Consider the following 19,376-nt stretch of genomic DNA (forward strand, 5'->3'; position numbering starts at 1 on the left):
CGTATAGATGAGTGCAACCCAAGATGCCTATTGAAAAAGGATTGCAATTGCAGCTAACCTATACTATGACAGAGCCATGGCGTGAAGTACTGGATATCGGTACCGTCATCAGCAACAACCAAAGCAACTACATTAGACAGTCTTAAAACGAGAGGTGCGGTACATGGTGCAGATACAAAGGGCATGCGTTTTGAGTGCGCTCGTGATAGAATACGTGACCATTTGTTGGATCTACTGATGCTGATTGGGCGGCAGAAGCATGTTGCATTGAACGGTGGTGTGGCTGAAGTGATTTCTTCTGTGTGATCTTGGTGTTGAGATTATTCAACCGGTGACGATCTATGAGGACAACCGTGATCGCATAGGGATGGGCCAAAACCTAGAGTATAAATGAGCAAAAAAAATGAGGGCCTACGAGCAGAACCAATCCAGACTGAAGCAGGCCTCGGAAGTGGACAAGCGCTTATGGAGAAGATTTTTAGTCATTCTTACTCAAGACATGCATACACGCCATAAACATACACACACGCTATATAGCAAGCCACACACGCTAGCCATACCTTATATATAAGGGATACACGCTACAAATATTCACACACGTTATGTGCACACACCCTACATAAGCTGGATGATGATGGCTTCTCAAACCACCTGGCGGTGCGAGTCTCTTTCAGTTTCGGGTTGTATTCACCCAACGATATCTGAATCGGATTACCGCTGGTGGGGTCCAACTCAGATCGAAGGGAAGCCGAACTGAAAGGGGTAAGAACTGCAGCTAACCACCGCCGCTGTTGCCCGCTGCTGTTCCACTTCGCCTACTGCCATCGGTATTGATGTCCGCTGCTGCTGCCTGCTGCTATCAAACTGTTTTGCTTGAGGAGAAACAGTCTCTTATATAGCCCGAAGAGTGCATTCCCGGCTAACTAGGTACTCCATTCTGTCGTCCTTTTTAGGGAAAGGCAGCAAGCGACCAATCAAAAGTCGACATTTGCATTTCGACAATGTTCAACAATTTTCGATATTACAATAGTTTGAACAATCAGATTACAATTTTCTGCATTTAAGCACCCGTCCAGCTTAAATGATTTTCCAATCGATTGCTGCAAAAATGACAGAAATCGGTTGGAGACTGACTGAGTTTAAAACGTTTGAAATTGGACAATTTTTGTGACGCTCTCGATGTTTTCGGTTTTGAAATTGGATCCCTGTATTGAAATTGGGTTCCTGCAATTGTTGCCGTAAGACGTATTCTACGTCAAAAAGTAAACTAAAACTCCCGAACATTAAAATTTTTGTTCAGGTTCGAATTTTCATATTTTCAATTTTTCCGCCCATTCTTCGGGCGCCCTTCGATGATTGATGAGCAGACAACCGCCTGTTTCGCCTTTGCGTTAATCAACGCCTGTTTTCTTTGGTAGAGTACCATGCCGTTAAAAGTGTAACAAAAAAGTGCCATTCTCAAATTCACATGACCTTCCTACCACGGAACCGAATTTGGACACTACTATCTTATTATATCTTATAGTTCAAATAAACCCCCCAAGTTTGTGCCATGATGTTTGACGAATATTTCAAATAGTGGAAAGCTGATATTCTTGAGCAAAACTCGAAAATGTAGAAAACATTTTCCATACAATAAGTTTACTGAAAACTTTATTTGCAAACCTTCACGTTGCAAAAAAGTTATAAGCTTTAGTATAGAGCAGCTTCGTTTTGTGCATGACTTGGCAACATGAGTCTTTCTGCTAACCCGTACGGTTGTGTACGGCCCTTTGTAGCAAATTTGTTTATCGCTCAGTGTATTGAACTGTTTTTTTATGTTTATGTGATGTGATCAAAACAATTATCATACTACCCATAGTAACCAAATTAAATAACATTCCGCAAAATTCGGAAAATAAATGAGAAGTATCGAAATGTTTTCACAGTTCAGCGGGACAATTGTTTGGCGTCATAGGCGTTTGAAGTCTCACCTAACTTCGTGATGTAAGTTTGACGAAATCTACCCCAATGAATAATACAAACCAATTGTTTCAGTAGACTATTTCAATCTGAAGAGAATACATGAAACATTTCGCATAAATTGTTATACTGTTTAATACAAAACTATCCAAAATTAGAAATAAATGATTGCAAATATGTATTTAATACATGTGGTTACAAACTTTTTCTTCGTTTAACCAAGAATTTGCTTGTTCCGGATATTTCCATTGTGCTCTTGCCATATACTTTCGTAGCCCTTGTTTTGAGTTCATGTGTCAGAGTGTCGTAAATTGGGGATCAGAACTTCTCCTAAAACGTAATTTTCCTTCCCACTAAGTAATGGTACCGACGCGCGGCTTAAATCGCTACCTAGGTACACACCATTTCGCTTCACAGCTGTAATCATGTCAACGTCTTTTAAACGTTATTTATTGTAGTTTAAACTGGCATTCCTGTCTGCTTTTTACACAGCATCAAGAGCGCTCTATGCATAGCCAAAGCTCCTGTTTCCTCCATCGCTCAGTTCTGCGAGCAATTACCGTCGCATCCTCTTCGTCTGCCGCGGGTTCTTATGGTTTTATTCCATGCAGTTCGACTTTTACGCCTCGACCGGATCTTCACCACCGGAATAACAATAAAAGCCTCAACGATAGTGCTTTCGCCAGGCTGCTGTCTGTCTGTTGGAGGAATCCATTTTTACGGATGCGGTAAACCCGATCACAGTTGATGGCAAATAAGCAGAGCGCTACTGTATAGAAAGAGCATCGGCATTGATTGCAAGCAGAGTGGGGCCGCTGTGCGGAGCGCTTATTACGGTTCCGTCGGTTTGGTATTTGTTCCTACCACGGCTACGTTTGGTTTGCTTCAGATAAGAAACTCGTACGTCATGAGTGTTTTGTGAGAGTAGAAAGCTTGAAATGTGAATATGTAGTATGTACTTGGTTGCATGATAATGCCGGCCCCGTCGAATGCGGGCTGAATTTGGTTGCGAAACTCTGGGAACCTAGTTTCGCAACTGTACACGCGCATAATCAATTTGTTTTTCAAGCCATCCGTCATGAAATTTGTTGCAAGGAAGCCCCGTTCTGTTTGAAACACTGTTAGAGTGGAATCGTGATGGAAATTGATACTTTCGTTTTTTTAATTATGCAGCATTATTCCCTGTAACGAGATTTGCCTCCTATCTCCACCAAACCGGCATAGTGAACGAAGTGTCATTTTCTCCTTATTTATTGTACTGTGTTAGCGAGGCTGTCAATATATCCATTTGGCTAATTTCCTTTCTGGTTTGCTATTTTGTGCTCCGATGCGGGATATTTCTCCTGCCGCGGTATCCAATTATTTTCACCAGGAGAAAGAATTAATTGAAATAATAAGATTAACATGAACCAGGTAGTCTTTGTTACATTGTCATATATCAAATATTGTGCCGTGTTCAATAAATGTTGTGAACAAAACAAATATATCCACTATGCACTGATGATGACATAACGTTGATTTTAGTATTGCGTTTTGTTCCATGTATAGTACGATAGAACTTAGATTAACACTTGCGTACCCGACCCCTCCGGAGCCGAAAAAATGAAAATTTTTTTACCTGCCATTCCGCAAGATCTGAACCAATTTTGATAGAACCTTTTTCAAAAGATCACAAATTTATCATAGTTTTTGGGACAGTACGGGACATTTCAAAATTTTCCGTTGTTCCGGGTAACCGTGGGGTAAGTACTCTTCCAGAGACACAGCCTAGATTAAAAATGGCAACTAAACCTTGCTTGAGACATATCAAACTTTTTTTTTGCTGTTTCTAAGATATATCAGATTTGATCGGTGTGTGATGTACCCAGGGCTGCGTTTTTGATACTGCAAGGGAACATCCATAAATGACGAAGCATTGGATAGGGAAGGAAGGGGGGGTTCGCTGTTTTGTGACGAAATGTGTCAAGGGGAGGGTGGGAAGTCAAGCCAAGCTACGTAGCAAATATGAAACTAAGAAAAAAAATGGATTTTCTAATTGTTCTTCTTATCACTGTTTTGCCTGTTCAGGGTCATTTTTATTACTTTATTGTCTTTTCTTGTTCATTTATGGTACAAGGTATGTTTTTGATGATAAAATTTGAAAAAAAAATTGTCATGGGGAGAAGGGTTGGAGGGAGGGGGGTTGTTATAGAGCTACGTAATTATCTAGAGGGTGGTCTGATTTTTACGATTGGGGATCGAAAAAAAATTGGAAAAGGCTACATCATGTATGGATATTCCCCAAGCGAAAAAGTCAATTTTCAATGAAAGTCCGGTCATTGAAAGCTTTGAGATGTCTGATTTAATATAGAAATTATTTGATCTGATCCAATTCATTACATGATGTTGGTTAACTGGGTAAGCAGCTACATTTTCAACAGCATAAACATTGCTAAAGCAACACAGTTTGTGCGAAATCACGAAAATGCTCCTAGCCAGCAATCACTGTGAACTGATTGGAGTTGAAGATTTCTTTTATTTTGAGCGCGTGCGTTAAAAATTGAAATTCTAAGGTTTCAATTTTAACCGAAAATCCTTTCATGTCATTGAAGGTTTGGAACGCTGGATGTAGCATAAAAAAGTCTCGATCCAATGTTGTCATAAACTCGTTTTTTCCAATGCGCGACTTGGTCCATACCTTACCTTACCAATCAGACGAGAGCCGTGGTGGCTCGTGCTATATAAAGAAGTTCTCGCCATGTTGCTCGGTTTTGAGCTGTGTTTCGCCAGTTCCCCAGGCGTCTCATCATTCGCACGCTCCTTCGATCTGGTCGAGCCTACGTGCACGCTGCGCCCCTTTATTTTTGGTGCCGACAGGGTTGCTGAAGAGAAGTGATTTCACAGGATTGTCTTCCGGCATACTTACGACGTGACTGGCTTGTACAGCGTCAACATCGTGCGTCGTCGCACTTGACTTGATCGAAGTGTTTTCCAAAGTGAAAATGTGTGCGCCTCTGGATCTGTTTGCTGGTGTTGTTGTCGGTGGTAACCAGTGACCCTCAAATACACGAGCTCGTCGACCACCTAGAGGTCATCGCCGTCTACAAAGACTTGGGAGGCTGATGTTGTTCTTCTTGGAGCCCCTCGCTCGCATATGTTTCATTTTCGACGCATTTATTCGCAGTCCGATTCGTCCGGCTTCGGCTTTTCGGCTTTTCGGCTGGCTGTTCTCGATCGACTGTATCACGGGCCGCCATGAACTCGATGAAGATGTGATGTGTAGTTGTACTCGCTACATTTCTGTAAGATCTGTCGGATTGAGAAGATTTGGACCGTGGTGGCACGGGCTCCCATGAAGCCCGCTTAGTACTGGCCCATGGAATTCCTGGTTAAAGGCCATAGACGACCGAACAAAATCTGTGAGAGTATTTTGTAGGCGGCATTGATAAGCGAGATACCGCTGTAGTTGCGGCACTCCAATTTGTCACCCTTCTTGTGAATGGGGCAGACGACTTTCTCCATACACTCGTCTGACAATTTTTCCACCTCCTAAATCCTGGAAAGGACCTATTGGAGCGCTCTAGCCAGCGCCTTTCGCCCAAGTTTAAAGAGCTCGCTCGGCAGTCTGTCTTTGCCTGCAGCTTTGTTATTCTTCAGCTTTCCGATCTCACAAAGAACTTCATGAGCATCGGGGGCTGGTACTCGGTCATCTGCTGCTGGTGCTCCTAGGTTAGTTCCTGCCCCGCTTCTATTTACTGTATAGCCATTTAGGTGTCCATCGAAGTACTCCATCTACCTGTTGATTATCTCGCTGGAATCCGTGAGAAGGTTTCCATCCGCGTCGTTGCACATGTCGGCTTGCGGCACATAGCTTCTAAGACTGGTTTGCCTTCTCATATAACTTCCGCGTATCATCGCCACGGTACACCTGCTCCAGTTCCTCATGTTCACGATCCTTTTGCTAGCGCTTCTTGCATCTGCGAATCGTAGTCACGTTGGAGTGCGAGGTAGCGGCGAATGAGAAGAACCAGACTTGGGTGGTATACCTGGGCAGGTCAACAAGAGAGAACGAGGCCAATTACAAACGGGCACGGGTTTGTAATTGGCCTTGTTCTCTCTCGTTGACCTGCCCAGGTATATCGCCCAGGTCCGGTTATTCACATTCACCGCTGCCTCGCACTCCCCATCATACCAGTCCTCATTGTCACTCGGTGCTTCCACTTCTAGTGTCGCCGTTGCAGTCTTCCCGATAGCTGTGCGAAAGCTGCACCTGCAGCTGTGCGAAAGCTGCACCAGCCGTCCTCAAGAGACGATGCGCCTACCCACTCCGCCGTGGGAGTGCCGCTTAGATCTTTTGCGCGTATTCATCCGCTGCCTGGGAGTCCCGGAGCTACTTGATGTTGAGCCGCGGGGTTCGGCGATGTCGCGCGTGGTATACGGTCGACCGTTTAGAGTTCAAAGATACAGCAACTAGGTAGAGGTCCGAGCCAACATTCGCACCGCGATTGGTGCGTACGTTTGTAAGTTCTGAAAAGAACCGGCCGGCGATGAGAACAACAGATTTGGTTTGCTGTATATTGGTCATCTCCAGGTGGTTTTGGGGAGATCTTTTCGGGGAAAAAAGGTACTTCGATCTGCCAGTCCTCGGAAAGCTGTAAAGTTGACGCATCGCTTGCAGTTGTCGTTCGTCACGATGTGTAGGCTGTGCGGGCTGATCACCGACTTGTAGATGTCTTTCCTATTGATTTGAGCGATCGTGTCCCCGATGACGATCTTGATGTCTATACGCGAGCTGCTATCGTAGAGTTTCTTCAACTGTAGTTAGAACGCTTCTTTCTCTACATCGGGTCTTCCTTCGTGAGAGCAGTGCAAATGGAGGATAGTGTATTTGTAGATTCGACCTTTCATTCTCAACAAGCATAACCTGTAGCTGATTGCCTGCCACTTGATAACACGACTCTACATCCAGCCCAGCACTATCTAGCCAGTACCTAGCTCATTGGTTTGTGCTTTGGTAGTGCTTTGCCCTACGGCCACAAATCATCCGTACTTTTTTATCTTTTTGGCTAGCTGGTCCAACAGTTCAGTCGCCACCCGGGGCGTTTAGCGATCTATAGTTCCAAGTACCGAACTTAAAATTGTCGTCCACATTAGAGATGCACCGAATAAGGGCTGGGAAAAAGTTATTTTTGAAAATTACCGAATATTCGGATTACCGAATAATGATTTAAACTAGACTTTGTCTAGGGTAATCCACTTTAATTCATGAGTAATTTCGTTTTTATTTTTTCTCATTCAATCATTATGTTCTGTTGAATATTCGGCCGTCCGTTCGGCGAATATTCAACGTAACATGATGCAAAGATGAGATGCAAAATATAAAACCAAATTATTCTTGACTTAATGTGACTTACCCTAGACAAGCTCAAGTTTAACCCTTAAATGCGCACGATGTTAAAAAATAATCTAAAAACATAAAATCCTTGTTCAACAGGTTAACTGCTCTAAAACTAACCAATATGCATTAAAAATTGAAAGATTTACTTTTTAATGTGCCAATATTACCATGTTGTTTTTAAACAACACTGTGACTTTATCGCAGAATAAAGTCGAAAAAATTACTTTTGTTAATAGTAACTTTGAAATTGACCTTTTGTTAGTATAATTACTGATAATTCAAACATTTTCACTAACCCCTTATTTTAAAATTTATTTTCAAAAACAGTCAGGACCAATCGGGAATCTCGCCATTTTTTTTTCGTTTCCGAGATTTTGACACCAAAAATAATAACGAAACATTCAAATCCAGTACTTCCAGCTGTTAAGTTTTCTTCGTTAAAGTCTAGAGAGTTGTTCTAATGAATATTATTTCTAAAAAATACTAAAATTCGTATATTTTAAAACGTTTTTAGAAGTGTTGTTTTAAAACAACATTGCACATTTAAGGGTTAAACCATTATTCTGTAAACTGAAAATTCGGTACTTTCCACAAAAATTTTTTTTCCCAGCCCTATTTTTCGGTGCAACGCTAGTCCACATTTCTTCGCATTACCAGGGCTGCGGATGTCTAGTCTCGCGACGGGGCTGCCGTCTTGGGTGTAGCCGGCGAGACACCGCATTTCATAATTAAGCCGTCCGCTCCGGATCAGACGCTGTATGAGCTGCCCGCACATTGAGAACAGACGCTCAGGCAAGGTGCCCTCCTAGAAGAACAGCTCTTTTTTCCCTGTCAGCATACGACCAAGAACCGGCCTTGGTTGCTCGTATCCCAGTCGATACCACGTAGAGGTAGGGATAGTAGTTGCTGGGCATCATTCTTGTGACCACACTGGTGCTCATTTTATGCTAATAAGTACGGGTGTACTACGGATACTCACTGTGTTAAAAAAAAAACAGATCTTTCCTTTCCCAATAGGCCAACAAAACTGTGCTTCCATAGGCCCAGATCAATTTGATGTCGCGGAATTAAAGGTCTTTTCGAAAAGTCCGTGACCATCTTTTTTCTCAATCAATATATCGACCTATTAGAATATAATCGAACTGATGTCCTGAAAGAAAATACTTATCAGTGCACAATGGTCCGGAAGACGATTTTTATAAAAAAATGAATGTATTAACCTAAAAAAGATCTCTGGCAACCATGTCATCTATCGAACACCTTGAGTAGTGTAGCTCTCGAAAATAGCAAATAATTAGTAGTTTTTGCCGATTTCGCAAACTGGTCTCGATTCCACGGTTAGCGTACCCTGTGGCCATTAGGGTGGGACAAAAAATAAATATTAGCTCCCATGCACTTTTCGTGTTCCTTATGGGTCCTGTAAGAACTGTGTAGCTTTTCAGATCGATCGGTGGAACCCCTGATTTGCGCCCGATTTTTAAAGTTTCCATACGATTTTATATGGGAAAATCCACTTTTTCAAAACTTATCCTCTAGAAATTTCCAGTTGGCTCTTAAAAATATACCAATACATGATATTTGTAGGAAATTTTCCTGGGAATAATTCTTCTGAAGACTGTAAGGCGCTACAAAATTTGTAGAAAAAGTTATTCAACTTAAATTGATCCAATGTCTGACGAACGGCTCAACATTGAATTTTTCCAGCAACACTGCTGCAGCATGCTTAGTGACCTGCTGGCCATGTATCTGCGCAAATTGTAGCTATGTATCTACCAAACTCCTTTCTGAAAGATACCCGGGTATGATCTATTAAATTGGCAAGTTGTCACACGACGTGGGTGTTTAGAAAGCTTATTTCCCTCTTTGGGGGGGAGTGATCAATCTACGTTAAAACTTGATAGTGAATATTTTAAGCAAGCTCTCCGATAATGAAGATAACGTGAGCAAAATATCATACCTTCAAGCTTAATTCTACACGAAAATGTTTTTCACTACGTAGGGGTGTTCAGAAAGCAGATTTCTCACTTTTAGGGGTATAAATCACACAACGAATACTATCAAAATATAGGGATTGATATTCTAAGCATTTTCTCCGAAAATACTATGAGCAAAAAATCACGCTTTCAAGCTTAATTCTACGCGAAACTGTTTCTCATCACGTTGTTGAGTTTGCAACTGCAGCATGCTGCAGCAGTGTTGCTGAAAAATTCAATGTTGAGCCGTTCGTCAGACATTGGATCAGTTTAAGGTGAATAACTTTTTCTACAAATTTTGTAGCGCCTTACAGTCTTCAGAAGAATTATTTCCAGGAAAATTTTCTACAAATATCATGTATTGGTATATTTTTAGGAGCCAACTGGAAATTTCTAGAGGATAAGTTTTGAAATAGTGGATTTTCCCATATAAAATCGTATGGAAGCTTTAAAAATCGGGCGCAAATCAGGGGTTCACCGTTCACGTTCATTACACCAACGCTTTTTTCCCATACAACTGTGTCCCAGTCTAGTGGCCATGCTCTGTGCTTGTTATCTTGCATAAATACCGCGAATTTAACGAGGGAACATCAATTTTATCAGCTGAGTTCGACGTACCGTTATTGCTGCTGAAAGGCTATCACTATTGTTTAACTGTGTTTCAAAATGTCTGTCGAAGATCGAAGCTCCCGGCAGAAGAAGAACAATACCCTTGGCTCAGTTTCTGCTTCCAAGAAAGATGCTGAACTTGTTGAATCCTCGGCTTCTTTGGACACTATCATGCACACATTGAACAAACGTTTCGACGAAACCAACGCAAAAATTGCTTCAATGAAGGACGAACTGAACGCGAAGTTGGATGGAATCAAACTGGACCTTCAACTACAGATCGACAATATTAAGAGTGAAATCTGCGAGCTAAAGTCAAGTTGTTCATCCGAATCACAGTCGATTCGTTCCGAAATCGATTCGGTGCATCGTCGTTTGAATTCGACATTGGCAACTGTCTGTCGCATCGAACATAGGACCGAGTTAATTGATATTGGAATACCGTACATTTTCAGTGAGAACCTTAGCAGTCATGTTTTGAGTATGGCTAGGGCTATTGGGTTTGAAGAAAGCAAAACTTCACCGTCGTTTCCAAGCGGTTGCGCTCCAGAAATCTGTCCGACGGAGATCAATGTTTCATCGTACTGCAATTTTCTATGGCATGTTTGAGAGATGAGTTCTACGCGAGGTATATGGAAAGGAGAGACCTGTGTTTGGTACACTTCGGCATGAAATCCAACCGACGCGTGTTTATTAATGAAAACCTTACTACTAACGCACGGGCCATCAAACGCGCGGCTTTGAAGTTGCGAAAGGAAAACAAGTTATCCGCCGTCACAACAAAGCTTGGTGTTGTTCATGTGAAATCGTCCTTAGAAGGACCCTCAATTGCTGTCACGTCCATGGAAATGCTGAATCAATTTTGAAGCTAAATTTTGTGTGTTATTTTTGCTGTACACTATTATTTGTTATTGAGAAGAGCGCAATGTTAGAATGTTTAGTATAAAAATTAAATGCAATGTATGTTCTCGTAATTATGTAAAGCAGCCCATCTCTGTTCATTGCTTCCCATGCAAACGATGATTGACTTTGCGAGTACCACACTACCTCAACTTTGTATACCGAAAATCGTGATGAATTCTGTGCTGAAGATTGACAAATTTAATGTATGTCACGCCAATGTTCAAAGCTTATGTACCCATCGTTTTAGCAAGTTTGAAGAAATTAAGGCTATGTTAACGGACTCCACGGTTTCTGTTGCATGCTTTAGTGAATCGTGGCTCAATGAATCAATTTCTTTTAACGCTATATCAATACATGGATTTAACATCGTGAGGAATGATCGTGTTCATAAAAGGGGTGGTGGAATTGTTTTGTACATTCGAAAAAGCTACGTCACAAAATTGTTTATGCCTCTAATGCGACGAATGAGGAACGAACTGAATGTCTTTGCGTAGAAGTTGGCGTGCCCGGGGTGACAGTTTTGTTAGTTGCAATGTACAACCCACCGGATACTAACCCCGCACCATACATTCAAAATAAACTCGCTGACCTTATGCCTGCATATGAGCACATAATACTCACCGGTGACCTCAATGTCGATTGGCTACGAGCAGGCTCACATCGCGATACCGTGGATAATGTTTTTCACTCATTCGGTTTACAAGTGATTGGTACTGAGCCTACACATTTTAGAGACGACGGTTACTCCTTGATCGACCTGTTCGCCACGAATCATCCTGAGAAAGTGTGTGCCTTCAATCAAGTGTCAGTTTCATGTCTCTCCAAACATGATATGATTTTCGGTTCCTACGATCTGAACGTTCAGCAAGACATCCCTCCGATTACGTATCGCGACTACACCAACTTTGATGCTACAGCTCTCAGTGCTACGATTGAAGCTATTCCTTGGCAACAGTACTACGATATGGACGATGTAAGTGAGCTTACAGAGTTTTTTAATAGCCATATTTCTTCGGCCCTCGATTCATGTATTCCGATGCGCCAGGTAAGGCAACATAGAGTATACAACACATGGTTCAACGACGAAATACGTAAAGCGATTGTCGAGAGGGAATTTGCATATAAAGATTGGAAAATTGCATCAGTTGAATTGAAAATTGCCAAGAAATTGATTTTCTGCAGGCTGCGTAATAAAGTTACTCCCCTTGTCCGACGTAGCAAGCAGCATAGCACGGACAGGCTAATTGCTACTTGTAATTCATCAAGCGTACTCTGGAAAAAACTGAAAAATCTGGGAAGAATCTACCTGATAATTGCCGATTTGATCCTAATGACATTAACGCCGCCTTTGCTCAAAATTTCGCTTCAGAAGAGGAAATTCGTTTGGACGCACAAGAGTCAGAAGGCCATTTTGCATTTCATGACGTACAGCCATTTGAAGTCATCAACGCTATTTTTGATGTTAAATCAAACGCTGCCGGTTCCGATGGAATATCAATGAAATTTATAAAGATTATAACTCCACTCGTTCTCGATCACATCGCCTTCCTGTTCAACAAAGCTATTTCGTCGTCGGTCTTTCCAACTCCTTGGAAAGATGCCAAGATTATACCACTGCAAAAGAAAAAAGTGTGAACTCTTTAGACAACCTTAGACCGATTAGTCTTTTGAGCGGATTATCGAAAGCATTCGAGAAACTCTTGAAGGGTCAAATATGTGCTTACTTGAAACAAAGTAACTTACTCTCTGACCGACAAGCTGGCTTCAGAGAAGGGCGAGGAGTTAGCACCGCACTATTGAGAGTGTATGATGATATTGCTGTCGTAGTCGATAAAAAGCAGAATGCGATTTTACTATTACTGGACTTTTCCAAAGCGTTCGACACGATTTCGCACAGGTGTTTGTGCAGAAAACTGGCATCCTATTTTCAGTTCCAACGTTCAGCCGTAGAACTCATTCGATCATATCTCACAGGAAGGACTCAATATGTGTTTTGCGGTAATGCACACTCGAGTAAATTAGCTGTAACATCAGGAGTTCCACAGGGTTCTGTTCTTGGTCCTTTGCTCTTTTCAATGTATATCAATGATTTACCCAACGTTTTAAGGCACTGCAGTATTCAAATGTTCGCGGAAGATGTCCAGCTAATTTGCATCAATCCCAACGTCACAGTAAAAGAGTTGATCAGACTTATCAATCGGGCACTTCTACGCGTCACAAAAAAAAAACAGTTTGAAATTAAATCCTGCAAAATCCAGAGTAATGCTGTTTGGTCCAAGGTGTGTGCCTATATCGTCACTTCCAGCAGTAACCGTGGAAAGTAGCCATATCGAACTCAGCAGTGAGTCCAATAACCTTGGGCTTATCTTTCAAGACAACCTTGAATGGGATAAAGCTGTCTCTGTACAATGTGGTAAAATTTACGCCTGCCTCCGGACTCTGAGGTTATCATCTGTTTACTTACCTGAATGGACCAAGATGCAGCTATTTAAATCCTTGATATTTCCACATTTTATTTTTTGCGATGTTGTACACCTCAACATGAGTGCTGCCATGACTCGGAAATTGGAGGTAGCTTTGAATGACTGCGCTAGATACATTTTCAATCTAAATCGGAGAACTTCAGTGCGTCATTTGCAGAAGGAGCTATTGGGATGCCCTTTCCGATGTTTTTATGCCATGAGATCATGTTTGTTCTTATTCAAGGTTTTAAAACAACGAGCTCCAAACTACATCTTCACTAAGCTAATGTCATCACATAGTCGTAGAACAAACAATTTGGTGGTTCCCGTGCATTCTACATCAAAATATGGACAAACTTTCTTCGTGAGGAGTGTGGTATACTGGAACATGTTACCTCCTGCATTGAAGCTGACTAACTCATTTGCGATGTTCAAGAAAGGCTGCTTGACATTTTTCAATCAATAAATATTCAGTTAGATTTAGTGGAATGTTTATAGAAGCATTTGTGCCGCCAGTTTAGTTTTTAAAAAGACTTTGTCTTATGCCATGTATTATAAATAAATAAATAAATAAATAAATAAATAAATAAATGTTCCTTCGCAGGGTTATAATTTTAACCCTATGGTTTCAAAATATGAGAACCCGAAAATATTTTATTGTTAAAATAATTGTTTTATCCTCAATTATCATGATATCAAAAATATGAATATAACATTTTTTCCGCTTAAAACTACTGAAACTTTCTTGTTAAAACATCTTTTCACTTCATTTAGTTAGGTTTATCCTTCACTTTTTTCTTTTGAATGTCGTGCAGGATAAGAAAACTCAACACCCGTTTACTATTATCTTTTAAAATCTTAATGGAGCTGACCAGACACACGGTTTCAATTTCTGAGTATTTGTATTTCGAAAATTCGGAATAATCTAAGAGCTATTAAAATAAACATTATCTAACAGATTCATTTACTTAGCGCAAGTTACACAACAACCCTTATGTGCAACAACCCTTATGTGCAATATTTCGAATTTGTTGTTAAAATAATCTCAATCTTTGATTGTATGCGATGTTTACTTCGTATTTTTTATGATTTTTTCGATCTGTATTTTTATTATTTATTTATTTATTTTTATATTTATTTATTTCATTAGCGTTTCTGTTGAAAAAAAATTTAAATGACAAAGAAAGCTTCATTTGAGAACTTTCAATTTACCGCTTATTACGTTCTGGGATAACTAAGTAGTTTTTGGAGTATAAGCAATCAATCAGCAGTGTGTATAGTGAAAATTATATTCAAGATTTCACGCTAAAACTCACACAATCAATTACTCCACGTTTTTTACCATTTTTCATTCGCCAAACGGATTTAACCGTTAATATCGTCTCCGAATTGCTGCAATCACATCTTTCCGAAAAGATAACAAATCAGCACATCGGTATTTTTTTTTCATTTACAGAATTGTGATAGGCAGTTACAAGCCGAAATCGAAGTACTGAAAAACGCGCTGGCTGATAAACATTCACAGCTTTTAGCCATGGAAAACGTGTGCCTGCAGGAAAGCGATCGGCAGGTCGAACTCGAGGATAGCATTATCGCCTGGCAGGACAAGTACGAACGGCTGTACGAGTCCCACAAGCGCGTCCAGAAGGTTAATCAAAATTTAGAAGATAAACTGCTGAAGCTGGTCGATCGGAACTCCGGGGAACGAGCACAGCTAACCAGTGATGTGGCCACGCTTAGCGTCCGGCTTGCACAGGCAAACTATAACATTCAGAGTCTGAAACGGGAAATTGTAAGTACCATATGTTAAATTTGTTCACTATTCTGTACTATTAAGCAAATCAAGTGTAACATATAATGAAATTTGCTGTGAACGTTACAGTTGGTTGATATAAAATGCCAGTGCATAGATTGAATGGCACTTGAATGTAAAATGTTCTTTTTTGGCAATGAACTCTTGAAAATTTCAACCAAAAGTCTCTAGAATCCTCATTCAACGCAAACACTTTGATCAAAGGAACGTTGCTGACATTAGTTGTTTTTCTCCGTTATCTATGTCATGTACATAGTAGGGCTAATTTTTTCTGGCGAGAAGGCTCGACTTATTGTTGTGCAAATGAGCTTGCTTGCCACATGAGCAAAGGTTGCTCTTGCGAGAACCGTGACTATGGCAGGCCACGGCGACATCAAGCATCGTTTGCAAAACTCTATCGTCCCGTACTATGCGTCCACTTTTAATTTTAGTCGCAAGAAGAGGTTCATGGCTTTATTATAAGGCTAATAACTGAAAGGCTCTTTCAGATGAGATTTTTTCTATTGAGATTCGATTGCGATAAGTTCACGGATGATGTGGTGTGAAGTATTACGGTCGGATGCTATCGTAAAATTAGTCTAGAATATACTAATTGAATTATGCAAACTCACACTGAAGTTATCTTATAAAAACTCTAGCACCAATTTTCGAGAAACTCATAATTTGTTCATATCATCACCATGCATCTGTTTTGCCGTCGGCGACTGGTAGGAACTGACATTGAAAATTCACAGTACTGCAGACGCTTTATATTCAAAGCCAATCATCCAAAACGGGTAATCATCCGGAAAAAACGGACGACCCACATTTCATCCACCCTCTTGTTTAGCTGTCGTTATACCGCGAAATTCACTTCCATCATTACGCCGTATGTGTACAACGGAGAAGCACAGGGGCCATAGGATCAAAATAAATCTGTCGGTTCATAAATAAGGGCACATCAATCAACCTGTTGTGCCGGCTGCGTTTTGTCTTGACAGAAAATGCTCGTTGCTGACCGCTCAGGCGATGATTGTTGCGATTTCGGTTCCTTCGCGTACGTGTACTTGTTTCGTGTTTTGTTCTAGCGTACCGTAACCGTAAAACTATCTGTTCAGGTGTGACCTGTAAATACCATTATGCTAGAGTTGGATTAAGCTGTACGTAGCTTAGATCTATTTTTTTTTTGAAAACTGTTCTTTACCTTCAAACAATCCGAAAAAATTTATATTTCTTTTGTCGATTTTATGATTATTTTTTTTGAGCATGAGCATGAGCAAGAGGGTGTCCCAAAAAATCGATATTGAAAAAGTCAAGGTGTTCAGCCTAAATTTGAAGATAATGTTATTTATAGCATTTTTGTAGAACATTTCGATTTTCTAAAAAATCGTTTTCAGGTTGCCCAAACGTGATTTATGAAAAAATTACTTTTTCAAGCTACAAATCCACCCTTTGCACTTTTTTCAAATCTGTTCGATTCCTACATTTTTCCATATATTTTTTTATTATTGTGGGGTTGTTTTTGAATATTTTGCATGGTTTGGTTCAGCATCGCATTCAATTATTTGACTCACAGAGCCCATTGAACATCACAAAAAAGTGAATTTTTCTCATAATTTTTAGATAAAACCGTTCTAAACACATATAGGAAACTGCTCCATTATTCATCTCATTAAGCCGACCTTTGAGGAAAATGTGCGTATTATACACCAATTTTCTACGAAATAATTGAAAATAAATACGAAATAGGCTTGCCTGTTTTTAGGGGATCGACCGGCCACTAATATATAGTAAAGTTGGCGAAATGTATCCTATATTTTGTTTAATAATGAAATTTTCACAACGGTCTCATATTCATCTCACCACTCAAATGATTGCTCCAAAATTCATCTCTTAACGCTCCAATATTCATCCTACTATTTTACAGCTGCAAGAGATTCTCACTAATACTACTGTGTTCGGCGAAACGTCAGAGCAATAATCAAAGACAGTGGGCCGGGATAATAGTTCTTCGGAAAGAAAACTTGAAAAGATAACTTACAATATAATAAGGATTAGTGATATAATTGAACACGTTTTTGGTTAAAAAATTTATTAAACAAATGTCAAATCAAAATCAAAAAAGTTTCTAGACAGGTATATCAATAGTGGAGGTGACTAAAAAGGGCATTATTAAATAATATTTTTTCCATTTAAGGTGTACTTTTTAGTTTCCTCCCTAATGGCTATTTTTGGGCGGTTTTTTTTCTATTTCTGATTTTTATTATATATTTTTTTTCTTCAAAGCTTGGTTTAGATAGTTTATCTTTTCTTTTTTTTTTGTTTTTGATATTATTTTTCTTACTTTCTCTTTTCTAGCCTGCGCTTGCATTGATGCCCGCTTCTGTAATTTTGATTTTTTTTTGTTATCTTTATGTTCTACTCTACTGTATATATATATATATATATATATATATATATATATATATATATATATATATATATATATATATATATATATATATATATATATATATATATATATATATATATATATTTATATATATATATATATATATTTATATATTTATATATATTTATATATATTTATATATATTTATATATATATATATATATATATATATATATATATATATATATATATATATATATATATATATATATATATATATAAATTTAATTCAAATTAACAGTTAACTGCACCTCAAGAGATTTCAACATCTACAAAACACTACATAATTAACTTTTTCTTTTCTTTGGCTTTTCCTGATGCTTTCTTTGCCGCTTCTCTTGCAATTTTGACTTATGTAGACAAATGCTTTTTCATTTCTCTCTGCTTTTTCCTTTGCTTCCGCTTTTGCTAGTGCTGCTGCTGCCCTCTTTAATTTTTTGTCTTCCGATCGTGACAAGGCTGCTGCTGCCTTCATTAATTTCTTCTGAGTTCTTTCTTCGCCCTTTTTTTCCTCGTTTGTTCTGCCTCCGCTTTATTAATTTCTGTTTGTCGAAGCTCCGCTAGCCTTTCTCCAGCTGTCAGTATTGCGTACAATTTTTGGCGATAGTTACGGTGTTTTGAATCTCGTTTGGGTGAGAGGGGTGCTTGGAAAAACTTAGCTGCGCTCACTCGAATATTTGAATGTCCTAGAAAGTCAACGGCTGTATTAGTTCATGGTTTATGTGGTGAAATAATAAATATCATTGGTATCGAATGTGATCGTATCTAAGACCGGTTTAAAAGAAGTATAAAATATAATAACATATATCTTTGCTGCTGTTACGGGCTGGTAAAAAATGAGGTATAATTGTAACATTCACTGACAAGTCAATACATATTCTAATTTTTAGTGTAAACATCTATCGTTTCTTATCAACACCACTCACCATTTGTCTTCATTGTCTCATCGAGAATTTCGGTGCCTGACTGATTCGATTCAGCAAACAACGTATCTCGTTCCAAATCAAAATTCCAGTTTAGGGAAGTCTCATTGAGATTGAGTTGATCAGCAGTGGTATCTGAAATCAACTGTAGATCATGTGCTATGCCTTCTTCATATAGAACTATCGACTCATCACTATCTACTTCTAGATAAACGTCGTTGGTGTTTACAGTGGGATGCTCTTCGTCCTGAAAAATATTTTCATTATAGGACTGATCGGTTTCATCTCCGAGGAGTGTTTTTTTACCAGATCGACGGTGTTGAAGTTCGCGGGAAAATTTAAAATGTGCTGCGAGTGCACTTCCGGGGCTATCGAGGAGTCAACATCATCAGTCGAATGTCCGTGGTCACATGATGACGAACCGTTGGTGATAGGGTTAGCATTGAAATCAATTTCTTCGTCGAGGAAGATCAATGGATCTGCGATAGCTGCTTCTAGATCAATAAAATTTGTGCATTCGCCTTCGTTTGGCCGCTTGCTGTCATTATACAACATCTAATTATGGCTCGATTGATTGGTAGTAAGTATATGGTTGTAAATGAATGACAACATCTTATCTTCTTCAGAAAATTTTTCCCCAGCTATTTATTTATTTATTTATTTATTTATTTCGTCAAACAAAAGTAGACTACATATGTTTAAAACTAACTTACATGCTATATGCTATTTATACTAGTGGGAGCAAAAAAAAAGAGTTTATACATAATTGAATAATAATTTCTTCACTTGACGGATTACTACAATGAATGTTTTCTATCGATTTAAATTGCGCGTTGAGTTGAAATATTGTTTTAATTTAGTTCTCGACATAGAAAAGTCAATTGTTTCACAGTGTTGGTTATACACTAACATCATTTGATTAA

General features: G+C 39.4%; 1 protein-coding gene across 6 annotated transcripts in view; it reads left to right on the top strand.

Annotated features, from left to right (window-relative positions):
* LOC129719985 (tight junction-associated protein 1) overlaps window positions 1–19,376 on the top strand; it is a 93,194-nt gene that overhangs the window by 21,636 nt on the left and 52,182 nt on the right. For all 6 annotated transcript variants that reach the window (XM_055671389.1, XM_055671390.1, XM_055671391.1 and 3 more), the window contains one exon: window positions 14,743–15,078. In XM_055671389.1, coding sequence (XP_055527364.1) covers window positions 14,743–15,078 — 336 coding nt within the window. The remainder of the gene's footprint in view (window positions 1–14,742; window positions 15,079–19,376) is intronic.

The sequence above is a fragment of the Wyeomyia smithii genome, chromosome 2, assembly GCF_029784165.1.
Source record: "Wyeomyia smithii strain HCP4-BCI-WySm-NY-G18 chromosome 2, ASM2978416v1, whole genome shotgun sequence".
In the NCBI taxonomy this organism is placed as follows: Eukaryota; Metazoa; Arthropoda; class Insecta; order Diptera; family Culicidae; genus Wyeomyia; species Wyeomyia smithii.